Source organism: Sturnus vulgaris, chromosome 6 (genome assembly GCF_052056855.1).
Source record: "Sturnus vulgaris isolate bStuVul1 chromosome 6, bStuVul1.hap1, whole genome shotgun sequence".
Classification (NCBI taxonomy): domain Eukaryota; kingdom Metazoa; phylum Chordata; class Aves; order Passeriformes; family Sturnidae; genus Sturnus; species Sturnus vulgaris.
Window position 1 is genome coordinate 11,751,510 of NC_142248.1, and position 13,879 is coordinate 11,765,388.

At 42.3% G+C, this 13,879-nt stretch overlaps 1 protein-coding gene across 1 annotated transcript in view; it reads right to left on the reverse strand.

The window, feature by feature from the left end:
- Positions 1–709: 709 nt before the first annotated feature.
- Positions 710–13,879, reverse strand: part of LOC106848955 (cytosolic phospholipase A2 epsilon-like) — a 33,066-nt gene continuing 19,896 nt past the window's right edge. The window contains exons 13-22 of the mRNA XM_014869214.2: positions 12,138–12,285; positions 11,126–11,262; positions 9,961–10,183; positions 8,402–8,516; positions 7,246–7,383; positions 6,226–6,333; positions 4,490–4,681; positions 3,554–3,720; positions 2,068–2,254; positions 710–918 (exon numbers count right to left, since the gene is read on the reverse strand). Coding sequence (XP_014724700.2) covers positions 710–918; positions 2,068–2,254; positions 3,554–3,720; positions 4,490–4,681; positions 6,226–6,333; positions 7,246–7,383; positions 8,402–8,516; positions 9,961–10,183; positions 11,126–11,262; positions 12,138–12,285 — 1,624 coding nt within the window. The remainder of the gene's footprint in view (positions 919–2,067; positions 2,255–3,553; positions 3,721–4,489; positions 4,682–6,225; positions 6,334–7,245; positions 7,384–8,401; positions 8,517–9,960; positions 10,184–11,125; positions 11,263–12,137; positions 12,286–13,879) is intronic.

A 13,879-nucleotide genomic window follows, 5' to 3' on the forward strand; every position in this document is an offset into this window, starting at 1 on the left:
TTTTGATGTGCCCAAATTACACCCTTTGCTTTTAAAAAAAATTTTATGTGAAAAGTCTTACGCCACTTCCTCCTAAGCTGCTCCTTCCCATCACGTATGATTCATTCACAGCCCGAGAGAGTCCAGGATGTGGATGTGAACCATGGGGCTGGTTCTGTGCACACACTTGTCCCTCTTTACATTCCCAGCCTCTGTGGCTGCTCTTTGGGACACTCGCAAAACAGAGCTGACCCAAGGATCCAATGCCAGCTTCCAGTTATGCCTCAGGTTCTCTTTGTTTTCCAGGCTGCACCTTGTGTTCCACAAAGCTGAATTGTGGGAGCAGAAGTTTATACTCCCTACACCTGTAGGTGTGTTGGCTGTGATGTATAACTGTAGAACTGTGGCAGTAAAAAAATTATTTTCCTTTCTGTGATATAATAAGTTAGGCTTAAAATCACACTATTTAAAAAATCTAACAAGTATTTTAGGCAAACAGTGTTCTACAGACAACCTTAATTTATAGAACAAAAGTAAGTAAAAATTTCCCACACAATGTCTTTGCTTATCAAGATCACTTCTTGGGAATGGAAAAACCCCAGCAAACCATTGCACCAGCTGGGGTAGTTTCTGTAGTGCAGAATGGCCAGTGTTTGAAAAAGCTATGTCCCTTCTGGGTCCTAGAGCATGAAAAACTCCTCTGAGGAGATAAGGGCAGCTGGAAAGGCGATCAGCACATTTTCTGCCTTCTCCTTTGCATCGCTGTCTGCAAGGCCTGCATAATCATCTGAGAGTTGTTGAGGATGTTGTACTCGCTGAGGTTGAGCAGCTTGCAGTAGTTCTCATCGGTGTATCTGACAGAGAACATGCAGTAGGGGGAACAGGAGCTGGTCAAGTCAAGCTGGCCTCCCTCCATCTCTGAGCAACAGCGCTTGACACCTGGAGAGAAAGAGTTGCTGTTGCTGTGACACAATGGTTATCCTAATCAGTGTCAAAGTGGCCATAAAGTGTCAAAGAGCGGGACGTTTCTCCTGAAGAAAATTCATAGGGTTTAAATGCAAGCAGTGCAGGTCATACATCGCCACCCTAGTCAAGAGAACATTGTGAGGCTGAAGCAAGGAGGGCACAAGGGAGAAGTGGGGGATGGCATCACAGTGTTCATTTAAACTCACTCAGAAACATCTGTCTCATTAAAGCCATGGCTCAGGCAAGGATGTCAGCCTGAAAGGGCACTCCAAATGCCACTGTCCATGCACTGCAGGTCTTACCCTGGGCAGCTGGGATTTCTATGAACCTCAGCTGAGGAAGATTAATTGCTAGTAGGAGAATTGAGTTTAAGTGAGAAAGGAGCAATAGAAACATGTGGAAATGGAGAGTTCCTGCTGAATAAGGTCCAGGGCACCTGCTACCAGGATCCATCCATGCCCTTCTGATTTCTGATTCTGTCACACAAATTCCACAACAGCACTATTTTGGGCTTAACCTCCCTGCTACCAAGGAGCAGAGAAAATGCATCCTAGTAACCTGCAGTAAAGAAGAGGAGTACAAAGGAGGTGGCCTGGCAGAAAAGGAGTGACAGGGCCTGAACACAGCATAGTCAGTAAAATGATGCCTGGGCTGATGCTGTACCAGAATGAGACACAATGATCTTAACACTGCAGGAGCTCAGCCTGAAAGCCAGATTCTTTCTCTCCCACCATTCATATGTGACACTACGGCTCCTAAAGTGTAGAATTAAATACCTGAACAATAGACAATATTTGCAGTGGGAAAAAATCTGGGAGAGCTATGCCATTCACAGAAAAAAAAGCATTTGCAATTAGATAAGAAGACTTCAAGTATCAAATGGGAGAGAGGTGAAGGTAAACACCATCCAGCAGACATGGGCTGTGTTGGTTCTCTTAGGGCTACAATTAAGATATGAGTGAACATAATAGCCTTGGCAGGGATGGGGAAAACAAGTTTAATTAGCTCAAGTGTCCCCCATGAACCCAATGAGCAAAGACAGCCAGCAGCAAAGAAGAAATGCCTGAGTCAGGGAAGCAGTGGTGTCTTTTGTTTAATGCTTTGCCTCTACTTGTAACTTACCAGGTGCTTTGTACTCTTGGAAGGTATCATTCACAAGGGGAAGAAAAATCACAATTGGACATCCTGGCAAATCTGAATCTTGGAAGATGTAGCACTCCTTCAGATTTTTCTTATCTTCATCACTCAAAGAAATTGTTGGGAATGGGATTTTTTGCTCTGAGTAGTATTTACACGCCTTATCTAGAGACTGGAGGATCACAAAAATGATCAGCACTGGAAATCAACTTCATTGTCTAAAGGCCCCAAATTGTCATCTACTATTAAGGTTTAATGACTCAGATCCATAGAGTGAGTTGCTTCTTATCAAAGATTACTCTATACATAATTAACACACAGTAGCCACATTGCTAATCACAAGCTGTAAACACAATTTCAGAATTAAAGAATTCATCCAGGACACTGCTTTTTTAAAAAAAATTGAAGAAGTTTGCAGAAGTTTAGAGTAAAGCACTAGTTTTAGCAAATGAAAGAGCCTGTGTATAGAATTAACTAGAGAAGGAAATCACAGCAAGAAAATGTTTCAGGTATCTTATGTACTTGGAAGCCAAGAGATAAGAAATTTAAGTTTGAATATTTCTACCTGTGCAGTCATTATGTCACAGTGTTAATTGAGATTAACATTTTACTGAGAAAATCTGAAGTACTAGGCTATGCCATAGCTTTTTCTTGAAATGTTTCATAAAATACCATGCCCTAAAATGCACTGTGTTATTTACTCTATACCATCTAATAGCGAACACTGTAAAACAGAAAATGGTTTCTACTAAAATACTTAAAATTGTAGCTGCCTTTTTTAATAAGTTTTATCTAGACAATGAATGAGGCTGAAATAAAACTTCATTACATCTGTCTCATCCAACATACAGCTTATTAGCAGTAGCACAGCTGTTCTCGTTCTCAAAATGCAATTCTACTTAGGAAGGCCAAAGTGCTTAGCAGTGAGTTTTCAACTAACCTCAGTTTCTGACATAAAAAGATCCAAACTTCTTTTCTGACAGCTCTTACAGACAGCTAATTAACTTTATCTCCATGAAATGGGTTTTCTGCAGGAAGAAGCTCATCACTGAATTTTACTTGTAGCATCTTATTTGTCAGCCCAGAAATAATCTGCTGATGATATCCACTTCACCCTTTTGATATTCTCACTTAAGTCAGAAGAAATCACTTCCTCATCTTTGTGAATATTCCTGTGCATAGACTGGAAACCTGCTTGATTCAGCATAAAGCAGAAGAGGCTCCTCCCATCATTCTGGAAAAGACCATGCTGACACCCCCTTGAATAATTTAAAATGCTCACAAACCAGCAAGAAAGAGTCCAGGAATGGCAGGGAGAAATAGGAACAGTATTAATCACTACAGTGAAAAATACAGGGGAATGCAGATGTTATAAACCAAGCAGCTGATAAAACAAGCAGTTCTGGATGCTGTAGGCTGGGCATTGACAAGTAAAAGGAGACACAACACATGGTAACAAGAACATCCTCACCGATGTATGTGATCCAGTGGTGTAACTTAGATATATGATGACATCCACTTCTCTCTGCGGCCTTAAAAGTGGTGCACTGCTGGTATTGATGAAAAATCCAGCATCTATCATGCCCAGCTGATCAGGATTTTGCATCAGCTGGTTGGGACGTGAGTCTAACACAGTGTCTAAAAGGAAAATAGTTTTTGAATAAGAATAGGTGTGTAGGTATTTTGACTGGAAAAAAAGAAATGTAAGGTGGAACTGACCATTCCAGAGGCCTGGTTTAACACTACTAGATCGTCAAACAGGGATGAGAAGGACTGTAAAATACCTAAGTTCCCATTCTGAAAAATCTGTGTTGAGTTTCCAGGTAATATATTGCATTAACATGTCACACTTATTAGTGCCAGTAAGCTACATCTAATAATTAACCTAAATCTGCCTTGCTTCATTTCAGTCATTGTTTCATCTTCTATCTGTCATTGATTTGGAGAAAAAAAAATTTCAGTCCTTTATACATTTGGACTTGCGTTTCCCACTCAGTCCCCTCTTCTTTGGACTAGAAAGCCCTATTCCTTTCCAGTTTTCTCTTTTAGGTAATATTTTCTTGGATATTTCAGTTGCACCTGGAGTTAGAGGCATAATCTTGCCACATTAAGCTTTCTCCCATGTTCGCTCTGCTCTCTGCCACTTTAAATTTGGTTCTATCAGCTTCAAGTCTACCCTCTCAGTCTGGACTGCAGAGGTCTCAGCTGAAGCAAACGAATACAAATATTAAGTCTTCAATACCTGGCAACACCGAAGCCTCAGTGTCTTCTCACTATTCAGAAAATAAACGTTCCCTCGGGAGGATTTTTATCCCCTGCCAAACCAGACAGGCTTCTTTCCTAAATCCCCCACCCCAAACCCCCCCTGAAAACGATGCCGGTTGAACACATTAGCGGCCAGCAGCACCTTTCCAGCGGCAGAAGTGCTGGTTCTCCATGTATTTGTTGTGCAGCTGGTATCCCTTCAGGAAGTTGTGGTGCTGGGCGACGGAGAAGCGGTCGGTCAGCGCTCCCCGCAGGGCGCTGGACAGGGGCCCGGGCGGGGTGTACATGCGGGTCCTCAGCTCGTGGGGCCTCGTGGGCAGCACCGGGTCTTCGTCTAGGGGAGGGCAGAGAAGCTGGTGAAAGGGCTGCTGGTTAACTTCTGCTCCTTTCTGGCCGCCCTGGTGTCGCTGGAGGGGCGGGCGCGACAGACAAATAGACACGCTCCACTGCGGAAAGCTAACATCCCCCTTATTACAACCTGCTGTCTGTTATACCCTCTACAAAGTTCACACTTTGTTCATCGGTTACAACAGATCAACATAACGTCTACTGGTGTAAAACATCTCCACGTCTATTTCTCACAAGACTTTTCTAAAAATGCCTTTCCCAGCTGCAGATTTTCTTTCCCGTCTATCTTCTCCTTCTTCTCTCCTCAGTCTCCAGGCCAACAGCCTTGATAGAACACCTTTCAGAAATAAAACCTTGTCCATTGACCCTCTCTGGCTCACAGACCAGCTGTAAGCCTCTCCACATCCTGGTGCAAAGGAGTTCTCAGGGCTCCTCTGGGATGATTCACTAAAAACATACAAACTCTCCTGAGGGAAAGGAATGGCTGCTGGACAAAGGCCTTAAGCTTTGGTCTGAAGACAGTTCATCAGAAGCAATATTTAGTCTTGGGAAAACGACACCTTAAGGAAATTAAGCAATTCAGAAAATGTTCTGTCAGAAGTTAAATATCCTCGCAGGAAGATAACATGAAACAGACTCAAGCATGGAGAAGATGAGGCTGATGAATACACCACTGCTCAGTCAGATGGGCAAACAACTACAACCACGGGGTCTATTGCAACAGTGACAGCTGCTTCCAATAATCACCCATGGGTTCATGAGCATCTGCTTAATCAGCAGAGTGAGAGCACCCCAGCAAAACCTGGGGCATCCATTCATATTCAGAAACTATGGCTAGTTTAGGGGGTGGGTAGATGGCATATAGGTGAAAAGCAGAAATATGACACAAGGTGTAGTTTCTAGAAATGACAATCTGCTTTGCAAGCCCAAGAGGCCGACAGTGCAGCAGGAGAGACGTGGTGGTTTCCATGATTGCACATCGTATTTCTGTATTTTTCAGGATGTCTGTAATTATAGTTACTATCATATGAAGTGATTTAGCAATAAAATCATGGTTTCTGTATTGCTTCAGAAAATACCCTCTGGGCCTCATTTATCTTTGTGTCAGTATGAATCCAATGCAGTAATTACTGTACTGAGTAATAAAATAAAAACTCAGGAAATATTGATTAACTAGTTGGTATTAAGGTTTATTCTCTGCATGGGCAGTAAAAAGTACCATATTCTCTGCTTTTGGTTCTTGGTTCTGTGTGCCTAAGTGAGAATTGTAATGCCAGAACACTTCCTCAGAAATGTCTGACCCCTCTAAAACTTCCCCTGAAGTAATCACTAGAGCTTTAGTAAATGTTGTAATTACAGCAGCTTTTCCCTGATTATCCTCTTCCACTTACTCTATACAGTGTGAGGGGAAGTCACTATCTCTTAGTAAGATCCTATGATGCCAGCTTCAGCAAAGTTGACAAGATGATGCCAAAAGCCACACAGGAAAATAATAAATGACCGTAAATTAAAGGCTTAATAATCTCTCACCAACTTCATCTATTCTGTCTTGTGTCCATCTCTTCCAGAAGTCCTCTGAACTGTGGGACAGTCCCCATATTTGTAAAAGGTTCACAGAAAATATACTGCTCCACATACCTGTAAAAGGAATTAGTGAACACAAGGACACATTTGAACAAGAAAATGCCCTTTTCCTTCTATTTTGACCTCCTGGCTTAAGTTTTTAATGGGCTTAAGGCAAATATTTCTAAACTTCCGTGCTGTTAAATTCCTCTTTCTATGTCATCGATTCAGGTCGTGTTACCATCAACTTTGTGCCTAACCTACTACATGGCTCTGCCACCTGGTAAAGAGAGCAAAGAATGTGAGGCAAGTAAAGTAAAAAAGTCACACTTGCTCAAGAGGCAAAATAAAGAATTCAGATAGTGTATACACCACAAACACGTCATTTCCGCCCCCAGCTTGTCTTTTTCTGCACTTACTCTGATGAGTAACTCTTTCAAACAGCCTGAATTATTTCACAAGGGGATGAACTGGCTTTTCAGATGTTTGTTTGTAAGACAAGATCTCACACCACAGCTTGTGAAGGCTCACACATGCAGTGGGCTCCAGCTCCACTGTGCACTCTTTTCTCCATCCAGGATTACCTTCTCTGCCTCGTCACAGGGGCACTGGTGTCTTTGTTGACAAAACACTGCATCACCATATCACCAGTCACTGTAAATTTGACTATCACAATTGGACTTAGGTTGGAGTGCATTCAGAGAGGAATCAGAAGAATAACCAAAGAAGTGGGAGCCATTACTTACAACGAAATAATTTAAGATCTTCATCTATTCCATCTCTAAGACACAGACAACACTTCTACCAAGACAGTGACAAGAAACTGAAAAAATATGCATGTTTTTTTACTGTATTCTTTTGGACAAACTACCACTCCCATTTCCCTGCAGCAGTGTTCAGTATGTTAGGACAGAACCATCTACTCACAGGTTAACAGCATCACACCCCTCCCAAGTGCCTCTGTGCCAGGACAAGGCTATACATCACCTTGCAGGTAGCAGATGCGGGATTCGGGGAGCTTTTTTAGCAGGCGGCCCATGAAGAACTCGCTTCCGAAATGCTCCGTGCGCACGAACACGCCGTACTTCAGCAGTCCCACCTCGTAGGGGGTGAACTCCACCCACTCTGCAACACAACGGGACACTTAGAGGGCTCCCACACAACTGGGCACAAGCTGGTGTGAGCTATGTTGAATATGCTGCCTTTGCAAAGCCTGGCTCTTCAACGCAGATCTCTGGGATGTGTCTGAGCCTGGGCGTGGTGGCAGTGGGAAGGCAGGAGCAGTTGTGCTGGTCATGGTGGGGCTGCTGGTGGCACAAGTGGCACACTGGGGGCATGGCAAGGCTCCAGGCCTTGTGCACCCCATGTGCACACACCAGCCCAGGGGTTTCCAGCATGTGTGTAGTTTTGCTCTGCCCTTCCATAAGCCACGTCCCGGTGACAGTACTTCACCTATAGAGTTAATTTATCTTCCCTAAATAATTGTTTATGTACAAAGATGGGTACTCAGCTCTTCAGAAACTACTTTTTTTTGTAAGGGACTAATTATACTCTCTATGTGCAGTACTAATGGAGACAGAACTAGTTCTTGGCTTTCTTGGATATCCTCTCCGAGTGAAGTGTAGCATGAGTGAAAACTGGGACAGAATTGTCATGGACCATAATTTTGTTTTCATTTGGAAATGGTTCATTTTCTTGCCTCAACAATAAAAAATTTGATCCCAATTTTTCTCTTCCCCTTTTCCTTCTGATTCTCAATAGGAAAGAAACACAAACAAACAAAACAATGAGAAAAACAATGGATTCAGTTAGGAGCCTTTCCACACTCTAGCATAACTACATGGTCATTCTTCATATTGAAACAATAACTGGCCATTGAGAAAAAGCAATTATTGGATAATTTCAATATTTCTCAAAATGGCCTTTCTGGCAGAATTTCTACAGTGTATGTCTAGACAGCGAAATGCTGCTCCCAAAAAAACCTTGCATTAAAATTGTAAGGCACGGAGGTGATGGTTATTTCTCCAAAAAGCAATTAACACATAAGGATTGTTTTCTCCAAGTGCTACCAAGAAGGGAAGAGTGATGACAGGAATTCAGCTGCCAATTTTAGCCTCAGAGGATCCCAAACAACAATCCTTACCTTTGAAATCATTGGTGCTGTAACTGTCCCGGACACACACTGACACATAGATGGGCAGTGGGTTCTGGCCATCACACAGTGCTTCTTGCTGCTCTGAAAGCTTGTGGGGGTCTTTCTGGTTTTGGAGAAAAAGTGTTATGTGAGAGGAGATGGAAACGATGCCTGGTGAGTTCACTGGCCCCGGTGCGGGAGGAGCGGGCGGCTCCACCCCAGCACACAGCACACACCTTGGCAGCCCCACCTGACCTGGAGCATCGCAGGTACCCCCTCCAACCACCACAGACCGGGCTGCCAGCCTCCAGCCTGGCTTCGTGCATGGATCACAAAGAGATGAGGAGGGAAACAATATTTCTGCACACATCTATACGTCCTAGGAAGTATTGTTCTGACAAGTAGGAGCAGAGGTGGGCTGCTCCTTAGGCTGAGGGCTGTAGTGAGCATCATTGTTCTCCTGAATCTGAAGGAAGCCCTTGAATATGTTGATATTTAATTTCCTTTCCTACTGAACAAAAGCTATCACAGCCTAGCCTTGGGCAGCAAGTTAATCTGGCAGCAAATTATCTGCACCCCACCCGGCTCCTTTTCTGAAAAAGCATATTCTCATTGAAGAGGTTTATAAAAAACATAAAATATCATGAACTGCTGAAAAATGTAAGAGTAGCTTGTTCTGGAAGATTAGGGAGAGGCTAATGGCTACATAGAAATAGTCAGCACTGCTCAATGGAAAAAAAGCTTGGTTAAATTGTGAAGGGGCCCCCATCTAGCTGAGATTAAGAGAGGCATCTATTTAGCTCACAGCTTTGTTTAATACCTAGTATTCCTCTCTATGCATTTATGTTCTGTTTACATAGACATAATGCTATACATGTACTTACATAAAAATAAACCCAAATGAATGGTTGAATGACTGTAGCATTTCTGCCCCCATTGGAGGACACTTCTGCTCAGCCCTCAACCACTCACCCTTCCCAAGTGCCAAAGCACACATCGTGGAACTGTGATCCAGAGGGGGAGAAAAAGAAGTGGACTGCTGTACTGTAGGGGTAGAAACCCCTTCAAGTAACAGAAAAGCAAATTTGGAATTTTATAAAAGTATCACTTAAACCATGTGAGTAGTGCTTCTGAGGAAAAGCAAAATATGTACTTGCCTCCAGTGTATTTGCATATCAAGTCACCTGCCAGTGGATGCAATTCACTGAACATTCTAGCTGTTTCTGGATTGCTTGAGATAGTTTTCACATAGTTGAGATTACTCTGCTTTGCATTTTGAACTCTTTTTGCATGAGTAATTTGCATCTCAAATGCACTTCCCAAGACTGCCTTCAATTCCATCTAAATACCAGCCAGAGTTTAAATGGCTGCATCCACAACTGAATTTATTAGTATACAGGATGCATTTCTTTCTAGGCAAATTATTAAAGGAGTTTTTAAAATCTGCTATTTTGTTAACACAGAGAATTCCCCTCTGCTTTGAGGTACATTCTCTGAAATGATGGACTAGTTTCCATCCATTAAGGGAAAAGCACATGGTTCTTTAAGAAATGGAATATACATCATACCCCATCGTTTAGTAAGTACTCAATCATGAGACCCCAAAGATCGATAAATGATGTCCTGTATCCCTCTTCTTTCCTCTGGCACAGCTGCTTGTTGTAGTACTTCATGCGATCCATAGAGAAACAGCCCATCTTGCATTTTGTTGCTTGTTTTTGGGCTTCACCAATATGTGAGTCCAGGTCCTTCTGTGACCAGTAGGCATCTCTGTATAAGTTGGCCATGGTCCTGGAGGAAGACAATACAGACAGCAAAAGTCAAAAGGAGCAAAAAAAGACTGGAAATTTTGTGCCTACAGAACAAAGGTTTACATTTAGGGATTCACTTCTCCTCACTTATACTCTGGTTTAGCTGCTACATCCATTAGAATGAACACTCCAGAGTTTCTATGACTGTTTTTAAAATTGTCCCTGAAGAATGACATGGGGATTTTATGTTCTTGACCCTTTCTTTGCAGCAGAACTGGCAGAAGCTTAAGGGATAAAACTGCCAGGTATGAACATAGGTATATTTGTGAAGCACAAATTAGGCAGAAAATGATAATAACTTTTCTTTGCTTGTTTTTCAGAACCTTAAACTCATTCATATTAGCAGCTGTCTCTTGGCTTGATTAATTCAAGCTAATCTTATGATATCACACTGCTTTATTTTAACATCATCCTGTTTTACCAAATTCCTCTTCATGGGACAATCCGACATCAGGCAGCCGTAGGACCTGTGAGCAGGGAATTACACAGAAACACAGAACTGACAGGTTGCAGGGGTAAATGTGCAGTGTCCAGCAGTTTTTCCCAGACAGAAATCAGACCCAGTCTCAGAAGCTGATGGGACCACAATAGCTGGGATTCAGTGGAGAAAGGAAGAGGCATGATGCTATGGATATCCACAATTACATCCACAGTAACTACTTACCTAGAAAGCATCTTGGTGAGTGTAATTGTCACATGCACATTTAACTGCTAAACACGGGAGTTGATGAGCATAGTAAAGAACTGCTTATACAAAAAGTGTGCACCAAATCAAGCTAATATTTAATGGCCGGTTACTGAGAAACTTGTTTCTATGATGTTTGAAGAAAATCTCCTGATCTTGTCTGCTTTTAGAAGCTACTCTCTGCTGCAGTGTGACCCTCAAAAGGCCTGGCCAGGCTTTGTGCTCGAGCTGGCTTACCATGTGGTGCCGGACAGCCCGCTGATGTATGTCACACAGTCCAGGAGATTTAACTTCTTGAGTCCCATGAGGCTGCCGTACAATCCTGTCATCGACTTCAGCCCTCCACCTGTGGTGATGATGGCCACCACGGGGACCTGTTGGGCACAGGGAGGATGGGACAGGGCCACTGACAGCATTCAGCATTGCATCCCACACTGCAGTGGGGACTGCTCACCACAGCCAGCCCACGTCCTGCCCTCAGAGCCCAGGTCCCTTTTAGAAGGAAAGATTCCAAAACCAAGCAACAAATGGTACTGCCACTTATTTCCCCTTGGATAAACATGGGTTCAGAAATTTACCCAAACTTGGGTTCCTGCTCATCTCTAGGGCAAATATAAGCACAGATGAACTTCTGTGAACTTCTGAACACTTCCTTCTACGGAAGCAACAATGTATTTTCTATGCATCTCTCACTCCACTACTCTTCTTATTTCACACATTGACTACTTCTGTATGAAAATCTGCATGCCAATCCCATGAAGAAATACACTCAGTTCACTGCCACTGTTGTTAAGCTACCCTCAGCAATGCAGTTATTCTTCAGTATCTTGAAGTTATTTTAATATAGATTATATTTATTTTAAGGAATTTCAAACCCACTAGAAACAGAAGATATAAGAAGCACTCAAAGATGTCTGTCCTAAACTCTCACAAAGTAGTGAAATTGGAATAAGGGGGAAAAAATATTTTCTGTGTAATGTATTCAGTATTTCTGTACCAAGCCAGTTATAGCTTAGCACAGCAGGAATGAATACACCTCAACTATGACAAATTCCAAATTGATAGCAATGAAGGATTGTGACTGCAACTAGTGTTTTCAGTAATAAACCTTGGCAGCAGAAGCAAATGTACTTAACATGCATGGACCAGCTGGTACCTGCACAACAGATACGTGTGGCCTGTTTTGCTGACCACTTATTTACATGAAAGCACGAGAGGTTCAAGTTCCATCCCCTCAGCACACACGTACTTCTTGATCCTGCAGATCGTGTGGTAGATGAAAAACGTTTTTGAGAGCACTTGCTACATATTTCTTTCTTTTCTCCAGGAAAGCCATCTCTTCAGAACATAAGTTAAACCCAAAGCGCATGTCCAGGTCTTGGTGGCATGAACAATTACTGAGATAAAAACAGATATGTATATTAAGTATTAACACACCCATATCAATTTTAGGATGTTGATCGAAGATAATCTACAGCATCCTTCTCTTCAAACAGGATGATGCAACTTGACAAGAGCTAGAGAGAACAATTCTACTATTTTTAAAAGTTAGAAACCTACGTCAATTAGTAAGATTAACTAGTGGCATTATGCCCAATTATTGCTAATTGGAAGAAACTACGTAGTATTTACAAATAAAAAAATATTTACATAAATATTCTACAGCTAAAAGACTGACAAGTTTAGAAAATCCATGCCAATGGTCAAAAGCGAAAGTATCAATTCCCATTTCACACGTTATTTTCTCATACGAAATCGAAAATAACACCCAATTTTCAAAGGCTGGCATTTTCAACGAGAATGAAAATCTTCCTTTTGAGCAGCTGGAGAGGGAAGGCGTCCCCCTCTAGCGGTGAGCACGGCGGGGGAGGGTGGCTGAGGGAGCCAGCCTGCTGCAGAGATGGGCAGAGATGGGCAGAGATGGGCAGAGATGGACAGAGATGGACAGAGATGGACAGAGATGGACAGAGATGGGAAGAGATGGGCAGAGATGAGCAGAGATGGGCAGAGATGGGCAGGAGTCCCACCCTGCTGCTCTGCCAGCTCTACACCTGCACAGGCTGCTCCAGGGGCCAGAGCTGGAAGGTCTGCTCCACATCAACCTTGACTCAAAAAGTGTAAGGCACATCATCTCCCAGAGGAAGATTTCACTGGTGTCTATTTGGAAACTGAATAAATAATTCTTTAAGGCCCCACAATTGTATTTCCCTGGGCATTTGTGCTCTTCTGCTCACTAATCTCCCTCCTGGCTCTTCCTGCTCTGCTCCTACAAGACATCAGAGGCAAGAGATGGTCATGGTCAGGTCAGAGCTACCTGGCCAGGCATTGTCAAACGCCAGGGATTTGATTTTTCTTCCAGTAACAGAACCTCTCTCTTCTACTGGGTCCATAATTTCTATGAAACTAGTAAAGAAAAGTTATTATGAGCTTTCTCCACCACCAGATTTGGATAAAACCTTTTTTGTAAATGAAGATACACAATGGGAATTAAGTTAGGTGGGGCTGCAAAAGCCAGTTTCTATTGTAAATCAAACTCCAAACAAACTGTTTCCATAGTTCTCTGAAAGTAAAATAAGCAGGAGGTTTTTCTCCTGTTGTGGAATAACACTGATTTTTGTGTTATCATTGACCCCTTACTGTTTTGAAATGAATAATAGAAAACTCTGCTTGAATTAAAAAATAATTTTTTCCTTATATTTCTTAGTCAGACACACACATAAAATACCAGTTTGCCCAGTTCTATGTGTTCTGTACAGCTATGGATAACCTGAAGCATCTCCATATTTACTGATGAGTATTAATGAGCACATCTACAGATGTCAAACCACAAGTTAACTTGTTTGCCTTAGTTTCTACTTAATATATAGGATAACTGGACTTAACAGACTACGAGGTTCATCACCACTGAATATTGACAGCAAAGCAAAAAATAATTCTTAACTCCTGATTAAATTAAATGTCTACATGACTGTTCTTTTTGTTGCTGTCAGC